The sequence below is a fragment of the Sorex araneus genome, chromosome 8 (genome assembly GCF_027595985.1).
Source record: "Sorex araneus isolate mSorAra2 chromosome 8, mSorAra2.pri, whole genome shotgun sequence".
Lineage (NCBI taxonomy): Eukaryota > Metazoa > Chordata > Mammalia > Eulipotyphla > Soricidae > Sorex > Sorex araneus.
Window position 1 is genome coordinate 37,667,154 of NC_073309.1, and position 16,346 is coordinate 37,683,499.

Sequence of the window (16,346 nt, forward strand, 5' to 3'; positions counted from 1 at the left end):
CATTATTGGTGCTCAGTAAATGTTAAATATGAATATTGGTTAACATTAGTTAGACCTTATGTCTTAATTGCAACTGCCAAATTAAAATATACTCTCAGGCTAGGTGCCAGCTATGAGATTTTAGACTGTGAAATTCATATACTTAAGATATTTATACTCTTTTTTTTTTTCCTTAGTAGCAATTAATAATTATACTAAGCTAAGGAAGTTTTTAATTCAAATTATAGTTGACATTAGTTAGGTAAATCTGCAGACACTGAGTAGTTTCAAGGACTAATTTTTGTAGTTTGTAATGTAGTGACACATAAGTTCTGACACTATACATTTTGCATCTGAAGAATCTAAAATCCACAGAAACAGTAGTTTACCTAAGGCTATGCAGGTAACCAAGGGCATTCTAGGAGAAAAATTCGAGGCTAGGTTCTCTTCCACCTTTTGGCAGGAGCAAAATTAGTATTTTGAGGTTTAGAATCATATAGAAGAATGGTATTTGGCCATTACTTCTGTACTGCAATTTGTTTCTAGTTGAGAAAACAGGTTCTCATTCTGAAGGAGAAGGTTTTTTTATAATGTACTAAACTGTCTTCACACTCCCCAGATAATTACAGCCTTTCTTCAGTCCCACTCAAGCCCCTCTGAACTGACTGTACTGCTATCACTGTAAAAGGAGCAAATTAGATATACAGTAAATGAAATAGCAAATTATTGGGAATAAAGGCAACTGAAATAATTTGGCCCTTGTCTTGGAAAGACATTAATTGCAAGGTTTTACTGTGGAATCTGTTGTTTGGGAAAGGTCTGAGATAGTGATGAAGGATTTTGAACTTTTCTGGCTTGGGATACAACTTCTGTTTATTTATTTGCAACAGTTTGGTATATTTGGTCTAATTGTTAATGTCTACAGACTCCAAACAAGAAACCACCCTATTTTGCTATTGCCTCTTGCCTTTCTCTTCCGAGTAAATCTTCATATTTATCCATGTTAATCTTTTCAATAACCCCTACCTCACGTGCTTACTCTCACTTTGGGTTGAGTTTCGGTTGCCTTCCTTCTCAGTCTTACATTGTGGCAGCAGAATGCCAAGGATTAAAGGCACTCTCAACTTCATATGATTCAAAGAGAGTGTGTTTGCTGAGATACTCATGATAAAGGTGGAGGACGTGTGGGAGGGAACCATGGGAGAGTGTGACTATTGGGAGCTAGCTTGGTCACAACGAGAGCTCCCAGAAGAACAGCCTTAAAGGAACAGCCTGCTTGGACTGAATAGGCCCCTTGGAGAAACATGACCAGTTAGAGTGACCTGAAGGGAAGGAAATGAACTTCCTGCTCTCTTTCTGCTCTCTCCTTCTGATCTGCCATGGCTTCCCAGTTGGCCCAGCTGAGCCAGGAATCAAAGGGCATGGAAGCTTCAAAAGGGGTAATGGATCACACCCTGCATCCCTCTTGGAATATAGTGTATATGTTACCTCTGTAAGCAGCCATGGCTTATTAAACCTAGGCCAAAACTCGCTCGACTTCAGTTTGTTCGGATATGATCCTTGAATCTTATCTTGTCTATTGCTGCATTGTTGAAAACCTCTATATTTTCTAAATGTATTTATCTAATCCCCTCAAGCAGTTTTGTGTGTGTGGTATAAATTAAGATTTGCTGGGGGCAAGAAATAGAGATAATACTTGGCTTGTGCATGGCCATCCTGGATTTGATCCCTGGTAACCCTCTGTGGTTTCCCAACCCTCCCACAGGATTGATGCCTGAACACAGAATCAGGAATAAGCCTGGAGTGTGGCCCACCAACTCCCCCCACCAAAAAAAAAAAAAAAAAAAAAAACCTTTGCTGCTGTATTTTTTTCCTTTGATTCATTATTATGAAACTGTAAACGTTACTTATATAAGGAGAGGGTTGGAAAAATAGTCAGTGACTAGGGTGCTTGCTTTGTATGTGACTGACCCAGATTCAGTCCACAGCACTACATATAGTCTCCCAAACCCCGTCAGGAATAAGCCATGAGCACCACTGGGTATGGTCCAAATGCTCCCCCCAAAAAAACAACCCAAAAAAACTCCATTTATACAAGTAAAAGAATATAGTGAGCTAGGTACTGACAAATTTAGTGACAAAATTTGCCATTTTTTTTTATCTCCAACTTCTCTACCACCCTCTCATTGGCATTATTTTTTAATTACTTTTTTAAAATGTAATTTTGAAAAAATTAACCATAGGTGGTATGCAGATTTTCTCATTCAATGTTGGCATCGTTAAGGATACAGTAGAATTTTAATTTGTATTTCTTTTTTTTATTTTATTATTTAAATAAATTATATTTAACTTTATATGCAGTTGTGTATGTGTGGATGCACTCATGCATACACTGATAGCCTAAGCAAATTTTTGTGACAATTTGAAGAATTGTCCTTAAGGTTTGTTTTACTTTCTCTTTATTATAAGCTCTTTCTCTGACCTTTCTTTCAATGAGAGACTTTTGTTTTAATGTCCTGCGCATTAATTTTTGCCATGTGGTCCAAACTGGCTTTTCAGGTGTTTGTTAATGTATTTTATTTTGTCATATCTGTTTTATAGCTGCCATTTCTGTACTTATTCCCAAATGTATGCAGCCTCTAAAATGAGATACTTACATAAATGTTCAGGGGAAATTGGAGCATCTGCTGCAAATTTCCATTAGCTCTTAATGCCTGAGCAGACACAGCTTTAAAATCTGAATGTTTTGTCAGATTCTTTTGTATTAGTCTTTTTCTTGAGATAAGATGAACTCCTCCTCTTCTTCATTTCACTTTCTTTTTAAGGTACACACTAAGATATCCACAGGGAGCAATTTGCACCGCTCCGCCTTCCTCCCATTGTCTCAGCAAGTAGGCGTGGAATACCATGAGTCACCTTTGTAACCCTGTGGGTGTACAAAGTCTATTGAGCAAACATTCACTTGTTAACCTTCAGATCCTCAGTCAGCCCACAGAGATGGCACATTGCAGGGCAGGGAGACCTTAGGGCTATAGCAGAGCAAAATATCTTGGGCAAAAATTGGAATGTTCAAGGATTCCTGTGAACTATTGTTTAATAGTTGGGCTGGAAGAAAGCAAACCTGAAGTAGTGGATGACCTGAGCGGATACCTGTGTTCCCATGAGCTGCCACTACTCCTTTTGGCCTCAAAGTTGGGAGTTCTTGGGCACCGAACTTATATGAAGTCTGACCGGGTTTTTCTAAAGAAGCAAAATTTTCCTCTACAGCTCCTCTCTTTAGTGACGTAGGTTTAAAAGCACTTGTCCTATTGAAGGAGCTAGTCCATTGAGAGGTTGAGGGCACTCTGGTTGTTTAGGGGAGAAAGTGGCTAACTGGCCTCTGGGGGGGAGGGAGGGAGCAGTTACTGTGATGACTGAAATGCATTCCCTACCCTGAGTGCAGTTAAGAGGTGAAAGGAGAGCAAGGCTGGTCTCTTAGGGCAGAGTAGAGGCAGCAGGGAAGAGCCAGTCCTAAAGAAGCCGAGAATGCAATGTTTGCATTTTGCCTGATGTGGACCCAGAGAGAAAAGTCTGGTGTGCCAGGGAGAGGAGAAAGAAGGAGAGGGAAAGCTCTGGCTGCTGCCAAGAGTTGATGTGGGAGAACCAGCATTGAAACTGGTCACCACGCAGTTGGGCTCTGGCAGCACCGCAGGAATGGGCGTGGCGGACCCTTCTGTGTTGATCTGGGCTTAAGAGGAGCTATGGTATGACATACCTCCTAAAATAAGAATTCAGAGCCTGTGACTGAAGTTTAAGAATAGTACAGTCTTTGGTCCCCAGCTAGTGCCACTAAAATTTTTGCTGGCTGCCTTGAATGTTGTGAGTAAGATTCCAAAATGCACCTAAAATGTGGAAAAACAAAACTTGTTGCTGGCAAAAAGCCTGAACTTAAAATATGATCCAAATCAACAAATTAGATTCACTTTAAGCCAAAGGAAATTTTCGAAATGACAATACTGCCAGGAAATAAGAGTATTCAAGATTTAGGCTCAAAGATATTATAGCATTTTATGTTTGGTGACTTCCTTGGCCATCATGCACCCACACATAATCCTTCTAAGTACTAAACGTATGCAGACCTGAAGCACAACTAGAATGTCTAATATTTTCTTTGGTGCTTTCACTTTCGGGTGGTGACAGGGGAGAGACAACCATAAGCGTGTATGAGTAATGATTGACCACTAATTGGACCTCTAGAAAAAAACCACAACATAGTTTGTGGTTTATCTTCAGGAAGATAAATTTAAGGAAGTAAAAGAAGGAACAAGATCATTGCTTGTATTTCATTTCCCTTGTGTAGTACTTCTCAAAATTCACTATACCCTTTCCAATACATGACTGTATTTTCACTATCTTAAAAATTGAGAGAGGAAAATATATATGTATTTGTGTGTGTCAGAACTAGTCTCTTACATAGGTGACATGGCTCTATAGAATGATATTTCATGAAAACTTACAGGTTTCACATACCTGGGAAATGCTTTGTGCCTTTCATTTAAGAATAGATATCTTTTTTTTTTTCCTGCTTTGGCATTTTACAGAAGAGAGAGCACACAATTAGTTTCAAGCAAGATGTGTAGGGAAAGGGGAAAAGATTGTTGAAGTCATTTCTAAAGAATTAAATCAAAGATGAAAAGATACCCATCTTTAGCCTTCATTGGGAGGTAGCTTTCCAAAGAGGAATTCCAAATAATCTAGGTCTGTGTTGGAGACATCTAGGTTTACCAATAGGGCCCACCGTGTCAGAAAACACTGAGTCTAAGTTTCCTGTTACCCTATAACCTGGTGTTTCTTTCTATAATGTTTTCCCTTTTAGATATGGAAGAAAGCAGCAGTGTTGCCATGTTGGTCCCAGATCTTGAGGACCAGGAAGCTATATTAACTGCCGAAACCGTCCTCAATACGTCATTGGAAATTGATGAACAACGGAAAGCTAAAACAGATCCATTAATTCATGTTATCCAGAAATTGAGCAAGATAGTGGAACATGAAAAGTCACAAAAATGTCTTCTGATTGGGAAAAAGCGCCCACGTCCAAGTGCTATACCACGGTCTCTTGAAACCCAAGAAATTTATGAGATTCCAGCTAAAATAACTCAGACATCTCCTGCTAATACTAGAAGGGCCGAGATGTCACACACAAATTTTGTCCCTGACTCTCTTGCCCCAAATGATGGGAAGGTTATGTCTTACCAGTGTAGCCTTTGTAAGTTTTTGTCATCCTCTTTCTCTGTGTTAAAAGATCACATCAAGCAGCATGGTCAGCAGAATGAAGTGATACTGATGTGTTCAGAGTGCCATATTACATCGAAGAGCCAAGAGGAACTTGAAGCTCATGTGGTCAGTGAGCATGAAAATGATGCCAATAGCCACTTTCAGTCAAAAGCCCAGCAGTGCATAAGTCCCTCCAACTCCTTCTGTCAGAGAACCACAGAGAGAAACTGTGAAACCATTCCTGACATCACAGTAAGTGTGGATAGCCCACAGACTCATACTATTCAGACTGCATCTGTGGCAGAAGTGGGCAGGAGGAAGTGGTATGCATATGAACAGTACGGCATGTATCGATGTTTGTTTTGTAGCTACACCTGTGGCCAGCAGAGAATGCTGAAAACCCATGCGTGGAAACATGCTGGGGAGGTTGATTGCTCCTATCCAATCTTTGAGAATGAAAATGAGCCCCTCGGCTTACTAGACTCCTCGGTGACTGCTGCCTCTGGAGTCGATGCAGTAGTCATTGCAATCGGAGACAACGAGCTGAGCATCCACAATGGGCCCTCAGTTCAGGTGCAGATCTGCAGCACAGAACCATTGACGTCTTCCTCTCCGTTAGAGCAGCGTGTGGAAGCCGGAATTCACCTGAGTCAATCCGTTGCCCTTGACCCTAATGAGGAGGAAATGCTAGAAGTGATTTCTGATGCCGAGGAAAATCTGATTGCCGATAGCCTACTCTCCTCTGCACAGAAAATCATAAGCAGTAGCCCAAATAAAAAAGGCCATGTTAATGTGATAGTAGAACGTCTGCCGAGTGCTGAGGAAACACTTTCACAGAAACACTTCCTCCTGAATGCTGAACTAGAAGAGGCAAAGAACATGAGCTCGACAGAAGTCCCAGTTGGGTGTGAAGGAACAGATGCGATTTATCACGCTAACAAATGTACTGTTGACCTTGGTGGGCTGATCATAGGTTGGAGCAACCCAGAGAAGAAAGACAGCGAGTTGATCAATAAAGGGCTGGCAGCCGATGAGAATGCCCCGCCAGGCCGAAGAAGGACAAATTCTGAGTCTCTTAGGCTACACTCCTTAGCTGCAGAGGCCCTGGTCACGATGCCTATCAGAGCTGCAGAACTAACAAGAGCCAACCTTGGGCACTATGGAAATATGAACCTTCTAGATCCAGATACTGGCCAAAGGCAAGTAGATAGTACGTTGGCAGCATATTCTAAAATGATGTCACCACTTAAAAATTCTCCAGATGGATTAGCAGGTTTTAACCAAAGCAACTCTACCTTGGTCGCGCTCCCAGAGCGTAGGCAGGAATTGTCGGACGGGCAGGTTAAGACAGGCATTAGCATGTCCCTACTTACTGTCATTGAAAAATTGAGGGAAAGGACTGACCAAAATGCTTCAGATGATGACATTTTGAAAGAGTTGCAGGATAATGCACAAAGCCAACCCAACAGTGATGCCAGTTTGTCAGGAAGCAATGTCGTGGAGTATATCCCTAATACTGACCGACCCTACCGTTGCCGCTTGTGTCACTACACGAGCGGTAACAAGGGCTACATTAAGCAGCATTTGCGAGTCCATCGGCAGAGACAGCCATATCAGTGTCCTATCTGTGAGCACATAGCTGACAACAGCAAAGATTTGGAGAACCACATGATCAACCACTGTAAAACGAGAATATACCAATGCAAGCAATGTGAAGAATCTTTCCATTATAAGGTAAGTGTTGATTCATGAAACCATCCGAGAACCTTACAACTCTAGATCAAGGAGAGGACTTAGTGGACTTGGTGCGTATAGTTCCAGTAGCTCATGTAATAGACAAAGGAAGGTGAGATACAAGTTTGACGATTTGTTTGGGAATCCCAACTGACTGATATTCAAGTTATCAAATGAATATCAATGAAATGAAACCTCCAGGTCTTCAGAATTTCTATAGGATTCTTGCCCCCTGCCTGCTTATCTCCTTAAAAGCCTTTTTTTATTGCTTTAGTAATTTTTAAAAAGTGCACTAATTGGAAATTGCAAGAGACTGTACAGTGGATTGACACCATGAACATTTGACTTAAATGCAGTTTTACATCTCACAAAGGAAAATGTCAAAATGTAATCTGTTCACTCTAGCTGCTACACAGCCAACCAGTGGTGATTGCTGCTGTTGCCAGAAGAAGCAGTGGGCTGTATTGGACTTAATAACAGGTGGGAGGGTAATAGTTGAGACATGCATTCTGTTTTATGGGGGCAGCTTGTGGAATTTTCAAAGGCTAATTTTCATTTTCATCTGTATGCTACCTTAAAACTTGTGTGAAATACTGTTTTTTGTAAGGAGACTGCTACTTACTGATTAGGCAGTTTTCTTCAGTATATCAGTTGGTGATTTGGGAGTAGGTTGCAGGAAGTACCCTGCAAGGATATCTGGTATGTAGATTTTTTTCATCCATTACCCAGAGTTGGGGGCCTTACTATAAGTTGGGGTCTTAGTATAAAGGTAATCTGAACTGTTGCTCATATTATTTTTTTGATGCACTGCCACTTGTGAAATTCAGTATTATGAGATTCTGAGTTGGCCTCAAGCCACTGGACAAGTGATACATCCAAGTGGACTGCAAAGGCAAGTTCCAGGAGCAGCTTCAGCAACATACATTCATACCTCATGAGGGTAGATATATACACATGTTCTTGATAGTTTAAGGCAAAAGTTAGCAGGGGTCCAGCAGTGACTGGTTAGGTTTATTTTGGTGCACTGTTTTTCTCAACACTACTCTGCGCTGGGCTTGCCAGTAAGCATATACATGCTGTGCATAAGCACTTCCTAAGCAGTGGCTGCCTTTCAGAGAATGTGAAAAGAACTGCTTTTCTGATGAGACAGTGTTTTTCTTATTATATCTATTACCATGAACTCAAATGGGTTAAATAATTTTGTAGTATGTTTGATTTAAAAATATTGGGATATGTTCTAGGCCAAGAAAGCTTTAACACCTATAGCCTCCTGTTAACTGGGCATGTATGTTTATTGGAAATGACGTATTCGTTTCTCTCAATTTCTCTCAGAGTCAACTGAGGAATCATGAGAGAGAACAGCACAGTCTTCCAGACACCTTGTCAGCAACAATTTCTAATGAGTCAAGAATTACCAGTGATACAACTGACGGAAAATGTGTTCAGGAAGGTACCTGCATTTTTTTAAAATTCAGAATGCACTGATGGGCATGCACTGATAGATCATTTCCACAGCTAAAGCTCAAGTTGTTGTTCTTATGTGATACATCTGAGTTGATCCTATCTTTGTTCCTGAAGAATTTCAAGTCTGAAACAATTCCTATGACCTATGTAAGAAGTCATTAGTTCACCCCCAGCGTCAGCAGTGCAGATTGGTTCTGTATTGAATTTAGGCACTCCTAGAAGAACCAGGTTGCAGCATAAACCCTTAGATGTGATGGCCAGGGAAGCTGCTTGTAGGGAACAACCTGCTCAGTGCTTGGTGACCCACAGAAAACATAGCTTTGCAGATGCTAAGCCCCCACCTCAAACTTGAACTGAGCCTTCCTGCTGTGATCCTATTCTTATCCAAACACGCCTGCCAGATTCCATCTGCATTATTTAAAAACACACACAAGGTTCCAGCCACCCCCAGCCCCCTCCTCCACCCAAACACCCCACACAAGGTTTTTTATGTACTAGTTAGGTACCAGTCAGCCAAGTTTCTGTGAATAGGAATATTAGAATCAAAAGATTTAATTAGAGTTCCATGAAAAGGCAAATGCCACATCCAGAGAACTAGGGATTAAGTGTAAAAAGCTGTGCTTTCTTGCATCAGCTCACTTCAATTGATATACTTTGAAGTCTCAAGTGTGGTGCATAGGGTTTATGGGAAATAAAACATATTGGGGTGACTTTCCTTTTCAGATTTCCTAAGAATTAAAGTTAGGAACAACTGCAGAGTAAAATGTTTTACCATAATGTTTCATTAAATTATACCCCAGAAAGCATAACTGATTCTAGAATGTTTCTGAAAGAACTGATTTTGACACCACTGTAGCACGAAAATTCCCCTGTCAAGCAGATGTCATCCCTGTAAAACTATTCAAAACAAAAGGAGTTTATGACACAGCATCTGTTTCAGCGATAGATGGCTGAGCTGAAACAGTTTCTTTTTTTTACAAAATAGCCCTAAATGCCTCTTTTTATTTTAATTCATTATGCTTCCATATCCCCTTTAAAGGAGACATTAAAACATTAGATATCATTGGATCATAAATCCCTAATGAAGGAATAAAGTAAGTACTACTCAGTGGCACCACCTGCAGTTAATAGCAGCGGTAGAATATGGCTTTTCTACAACCATCTTCAAAAACCGTAAATTTGAATTGTCCAAATGGGTTAACAGATTAATACTCATAATTTTAATAAAAAAGATTAAGATGTCAGTTCAAGTTTATACTCAGTTCAGGCTTTACAACATTTCTACCTGCCACATTCCATTTGGAAGCATCTTTGTGGAACATACTGTTTCTTAAGGTTAAACGTGTGGGTTTTAAATTGCTTTGCCATTTCTCCTCTTCACTCCCCCACTTGATTCTATATGTTTTCCTGTCATCGTAGCATAATAGTTCGGAAGACTGATGACCTCTTTCATATCATAGCTCCTCTTGCACTGCTGTTAAACATTTGATCATTCAAAACAAATCATTAGCTTACAAAGAAGGTAAAAATAGTTGATGTTTTATTAAGCCTACATTATAACCAAAAAAAAGAACTCCGGGGCTGGAGTGATAGCTTAGCGGGTAGGGCGTTTGCCTTGCACGTGGCCGACTCGGGTTCGATTCCCAGCATCCCATATGGTCCCCCGAGCACAGTCAGGAGTAATTCCCGAGTGCAGAGCCAGGAATAACCCCTGTACATCGCCAGGGGTGACCCAAAAAGCAAAAACAAACAAACAAAAAACCCCAAAAACTACATTATAACCATTTAGCGTAAGTAAAGAAAGAGAAGTGTCTCTCTGGGCCCCAGTCTCTGCTCCGTGCTATAGCACAGAGAGATCATTTAGGACATATTTTCAACTTAGCATGGTGGCCCCCCAAACATTCTGCACAAAATCTTGAGGTGCCATCTTAAACTAGATGATGCTGTGCTAGGTACTGGGAATCCAGTGAAGCCAGCGCTGCTGTCGCTTGAGGATCCCAGCCTGTAGGGAAGACAGAATTACATTAATGCTGTCAGCAAACACCACAGGTGCTAATTGAGAGTCTCTTTGTGAGAGTTAATTGTTCTTTATTACAAATGTATGCTCTTGACAAGCTCTGGGGCTTCCGTGTAAAAGCAACACAAAGCAGATCCTTGCCCTCATGAAGTCTGGCTAGTGACAGTTCACAGATTATAGATATGCAAGATGAAAAAGTTGACAGTGAAGAAAAGCTGCAAGGCTCTCCGTCTTACTGGGTCATGCAGGAAAATTCTAGCCTTTCCATTTCATAGACGAGACAATGAAGTGAAGATGCAAAATAGCTTCCCTGTAAGCACAATAAGTGACAGGGCAAAAGACGAGGCCCAAGTTTTTGAACTTTAAATCCAGTATTCTTTCCATTAGAAACAGTTGCTTGAAGTAGCACAGGCGCTCATTCTGTGCTATATTAAGTTTTTCCATCTGTCACTTTTATTAGTTGTCATTGATCTGTAATATTTCTCACACGAAATCATTATCCAATATTTCACGCTTCATTTTTTTCAGGTTTTTTTTTTTTCTCCTTAAACTGTATTTGGAACAGTGCCACTATGATCAAGTCCAAGTTTTTAACCTACCAATTAAGAGCAATACTTAGATTATAATTATGATTAGTGTGTGTATTAATGCTACAGATTTATACCATGAAATTAGGACATTTGTTCTGCCTGGCAAGAGTATTATTAACAAAGGAAAATTCAGTTTTAGGAAAGCTTACATTTATCCTAAGGATCTTCTTTGTGTTGTTAAAATTTCATTATAGGTCTTTTGTGCCACCAGTTTCACTTTTATGCATCGTGCACTCATTCTACCTAAGCTTTCATCCTGCTCTCCCTTATTCTTTAGCTTCCATGCCTTCTTTGTTTCTGAATATAAAGCAATCAGGCTGTGAAAGGCCTACGGACTTTATGATAACAGAAGAGTAAATAAAGCATTCTATACCACCAGGAACAGTTTCATATAATCAAGTCATTCAGCTTGTATTGTCTCAAATTTACCCTAATTTGAATTACCCAGCCTGTAGTTAAAGAGGGAATTTCGTAACACAGCTTAATTCCATTGGATTCATATTTCCTGAATTCAGAGAGCTGCCTGTTCATGTTAGTCATAACCTGTATCCCTGTAACCTGTCAATTTACTAGATATGATTATACTACTTAGGAGGTACTCATAATTTACAGTTGCTTTTCCTTTCATTGTTGTATTGATAGCTGACGTTTAGTTATAAACAAAGGAAACCCACAGAGTGAGAAAACCTTGTATTTTGAATTATACTAAGTTTATTACGCACCAGTTCCCCGTTAGCCACAGTGGATATGTTCCAAGCCCCTAATGTGCCTGAAACTACTTATGATACTAAACTATCTGTGCTGGTTTTTCCTATTTCTGTGACAAAGTTTAATTTATAAATTAAGTACAGTAACAGATTAACAACATTGATAATGAAACATACCACACTAGAATAAAATCTCAGTTAATCTTCTAGGATATTTTACACGATATTTTGAGACTTATTAATTGAAGATAATTGAAGCTATAGCTAAGGGGGATGTACTATATATGCCTTGTAACTTTTTGTAATATCAGATCACAGTATGAAACTGTAACTTGGCAAACTAGATCTCTTTAAGACAATGTATCCTCTATTGATTAAACTAGCACCTTTCAAATGAACAGTATCTCTGGTTAGTTCAACTGCTACGTTTAGGATAGGCTACAAAGCTCATAGTTTGAATATTGTCTTATATGTCCTCCTGCATTTGGACTGTTTCCTAAAGAGATACAATGGGTTGGCTTCTACCTTGCACATACGAAATCGTTTTATAGAAGCCAACCCATTGTGTCTCTTTAGAAAACAGTCCAGATGCAGGAGAACCTATAAGACAATATTCCAACTTGGTAACTAAGAAGCAAGAAAGTCTTGATTGAAATGTTAATACTGTCTGATTAAAAATGTTTCCTTCACAGTGGAATGTAAGCGCTTTTATTTGAATCTAATCAAAGCATGTCATTAAAAATCTTAAATACCTTGTCTAGGGAATAAGACTTCAGTCCAGAAACAGTATAGATGTGATGTGTGTGATTACACAAGTACAACATACGTTGGTGTCAGAAACCACAGACGAATTCATAACTCTGATAAGCCATACAGGTAAGTGTATTGGGTCTAAGTTTTATTGTTTGTATTAAAATATTTTGTAGTAAAGGGAAAAAAAAGAAAAAATAGCTTAAAATTCCTAATGTGTTTAAAGACAGGATAAAAGTTTAAATTTCATTGGTTTCACAAATTATTTGTTGTTAAGGAATTGTTGCACTTTTAACCTTTGGTCTTGGGATCTTAGACCCATTTTATCTAGTTTCAACCAGAGGAAAGGTCTCTATATCTGTCAGTTTTATATTTTTTATTTAACTTGGGTACAGATTATAGCAATTTCTATTGCTTGCAGTACATTTCAGTTCGTTAAGTTTCTCGGTATTTCAGCAAAGATTCTTAAAACTTGAATTAAAATCCCATGAGGGGCCTAAGAGGACTCAGTGGACTGAAGACATGCTTTGCATGAGGAGACCTTGGTTGTCTTCTGCATGGCTTGGAGACTTAGTCCCCGGAGCAAGAGCACGCAGCCAGCAGAGGCTCCCCACCCCCAGATCCCTGTGAAAGACTCCTTAGAAACTAAGCTGTTGTGTCATTTAATTTTGTTCCTTGACTTTTCATAAAAGCCTTTTCTAATGAAGTTTTTCTAATGTGTTTTTTTGTTTGTTTGGTTTTTTCGTTTTGTTTTAGGTTTTTGTTTGGTTGTTTGTTTTGGAGGGCCAGACCCTCCGTTGTCCGTTGTCGTTGTTGTTGTCAAGGCTTACTCCTGCCTCTGTTCTCAGGGCTCAGGGGACCATACTAGGATAACGGGAGATCAAACTCGGTTGGCCACATGCAAAGCAGATGCCTTACCTGCTTTACTACCTCTCTGGTCCCTCTAATGGTGTGTTATCAGAAAATATAGGCGTTCTCGAGATACGCTAATGAATAGAAATAGTTTTCTTTTTATTTTAGTCACCGTGGTTTACAAAACTGTTAGTGAGTGTTCATGCTTCTGCATTCCAGCACCACGCCTTCCACAGATGTTCATTTCCCTCTGCCATTGTCCCAGTGCCCCCACCCCCCCAGCCGCCACCAAACCCGTGGGAAGCTTCCTACTGAAGACCAGCAGTTCTCAGTTTCTGTTGCTGTGGTCATTTGTTATTCCCCTGCTGTGTTTCTTTATATCCCACATAGAGAAACCTCCTTCTGACCAGCTAAGCGTGATGCTCTCCAGATCCATCCACGGAGCAGCAAATTGCATGATCTCATCTTTTCTTTAAGCCAAGTAGCGTTTCACTGTATGTTTTATAGTTTCCTTATCCAGTCATCTGTTCTTGGAGACTTGGGTCCTATCCAGATTTGGAGAAGAGTCTGTATTTCACAAAAAGCCCAGCCCAGTGGACATTCCCACCAGAAGGGAGTAAGGGTTCCTTTCCCCCCACGTCCCTGCCAACAGTTGTTTTTGATTGTTTGTTGTTCTCTGTGATGTGTGCCAGTCTTACTGGTGTGAGATACCTTGTTATCTTGATTTGCCTTTCCTTGATTATAAATAATGCAGACCAATTTTCCTTATTCCTTTTGGCCATCTGAATGTCTTCTTTGATCAAATTTCAGTTTACTCAGCTTCCCCTGCCCCAACCATCCTCCCTCATTTTCTGGTGGAGTAGATTGTTTTCTCCTTGTAAAGTTCCACCAGAACATTATATATTTTGGATGTCAACCCTTTATCAGATGAGTAGTGGGCAAATAATTCTCTTTGAGTCTGTGGGGTGTTTCTATTGTGGTCAATTTCCTTTGTGGTCCAGAAGCTTCTTAGTTTGATGTAGTGCCATTTGTTTATCTTTGCTATTTGCTTGGCCAGTGACATTGAGTCATTGAAGATACCTCTAGATTCAGTATTCTGTTCTACCAAACGATTATTTCTTAACCAATAAGCTGATTTTTACATAAAGGTAAAGTTTGTCAAGCGGTCACAGCACAGGTTGCTCTACTTAACAACCACGGTAAATATCAAATTCACCCTGACTATAGTACAAAACCTTAGACATGAAATCTGTTAGCCCCTTTTCAGTCTTTTCAGATTTCAGCTCCCTTCAGGGTTTGTAAGTATGACACAGATGATTATTGGAAAGTTAGTATAGATTGATAGCTAACTGAAAATTTGATAAACTCATAATTTGATTTGTAGTGTAGCTCTTCCTATATGTATCCTTTTAAATACTTAATATGTGGTTAATTCGCTAACCAGCAGAATTATTATCCGCTCCTCAGATAATCTTAATGCTTCTAAAAAGGGGATTGACCTTCCAGCATTGTCTAAGCACTTCTTGTATGCTAATTTAGCCCTTACTGTTCCTATGGTAGATCTTTTTCCCCACCAATTTATATATTCGGAAACAGGGAATCCACAGAAAGAATTGGTAGATTTGGATTTAAACATGAGTTATCTCACTTTGGTTTATGATACTATGAAATTTGGGGAGTATAGCTTCACACTTCTTACATATATAAGACTTACCATATGCACCACCAAAGCTCTAGTGTCATTACATTATCAAAATGACCCCCTCACACACCCTCCTTCTTTCCCTCTGGTAATCAAACTCTTCACGGTCTGGGTGATTTTTATGTTTCATCAGTTGGTCATTTATGTTCTCATGTAGATGAAACCATTCAATAATTGTCTTTGAATTCCTGACTTACTTCACTAACATAATCAGTTGCTTCAAGTTCCATCTACTTTGACCCAAAAAGAAAAAATGTGCCCTCCTATTTTATAAGCTGAGAAACATTTCATTGACTACATAGACTACAGCTTCTTTAGACAATCAGATATAGAAGTTGAAGTGAATAATGCTGCTATGAATATTAGGAGGAAAATAACTTTCTTGGTGAGTAAATTCACAGGAGTAATGTTGCTAGACTATCTTTTTGGTTTCTATTTCAGTTATTTTTGCTGAATTTTGATTATTTCCTTTATTGACTTAATCTAGTGCCTTTTGAATTCATTTGTCTTTCTAGGTCTTTTTGCTATAAAGTTACATTGAGAGTTTTATTGATAAGGGCTTGTATTTCATGAATTTCTCTCTCAATGACCTTGATTGCATACCTAAATAGCTTGTCTCTTCATTTTCATTGTTCTCTAGCTAATTTTTATTTCTCTTTCAGTTTCTTCATTTTTTCAAGAATTGTTCGGAATTATGCTAGTCTCCTAAATATAATTTCCTTTCTGTTTTAGATTTTTGTTTCCTTAACCACTGTGGTCAGAAAAGATGCATGATCAGTTTTGATCTGCATGTATTTATTGAGGTTTGTTTTGCAACATAGGATCTCTCCTTGAGAATGGAGTGGGAATTCTTGTTAAATTCATCTGTTCAGTTGTTTCATTTAAGAACATTCTTTCCTTGTTAACTTCTGTCCAGGTGATTTATCCATTAATGTAAATGGGGTGTTGAGATCCTCTGCCATTATCATCTTACTATCTGTAGCTTGCTTTTGGTCATGTTAATAAATGTTTTATAAATCTAAGTGCAATTATTAATGAGTTATATCTCTTGATCATTATAAATTATCTGTCTTGCCTCTTACTGTAGCACTGTTATGCCCGTCATTCATCAGTGTGCTCGAGCGGGCACCAGTAATGTCTCCATTGTGAGACTTGTTGTTACTGTTTTTGGCATATTGAATACTACACAGGCAGCTTGCCAGGCTCTGCTGTGTGGGCGGGATACTCTTGGTAGCTTGCCGGGCTCTCCTAGAGGGGCAGAAGAATCAAACCTGGGTCGGCTATGTGCAAGGCAAACG

At 39.4% G+C, this 16,346-nt stretch overlaps 1 protein-coding gene across 2 annotated transcripts in view; it reads left to right on the top strand.

Annotated features, from left to right (window-relative positions):
- Positions 1-16,346, top strand: part of ZNF507 (zinc finger protein 507) — a 32,231-nt gene that overhangs the window by 2,255 nt on the left and 13,630 nt on the right. For both annotated transcript variants that reach the window (XM_055145767.1, XM_055145766.1), the window contains 3 exons: positions 4,835-6,966; positions 8,299-8,416; positions 12,506-12,620. In XM_055145767.1, the coding sequence (XP_055001742.1) occupies positions 4,837-6,966; positions 8,299-8,416; positions 12,506-12,620 (2,363 nt within the window). In that variant the 5' untranslated portion in view covers positions 4,835-4,836. The remainder of the gene's footprint in view (positions 1-4,834; positions 6,967-8,298; positions 8,417-12,505; positions 12,621-16,346) is intronic.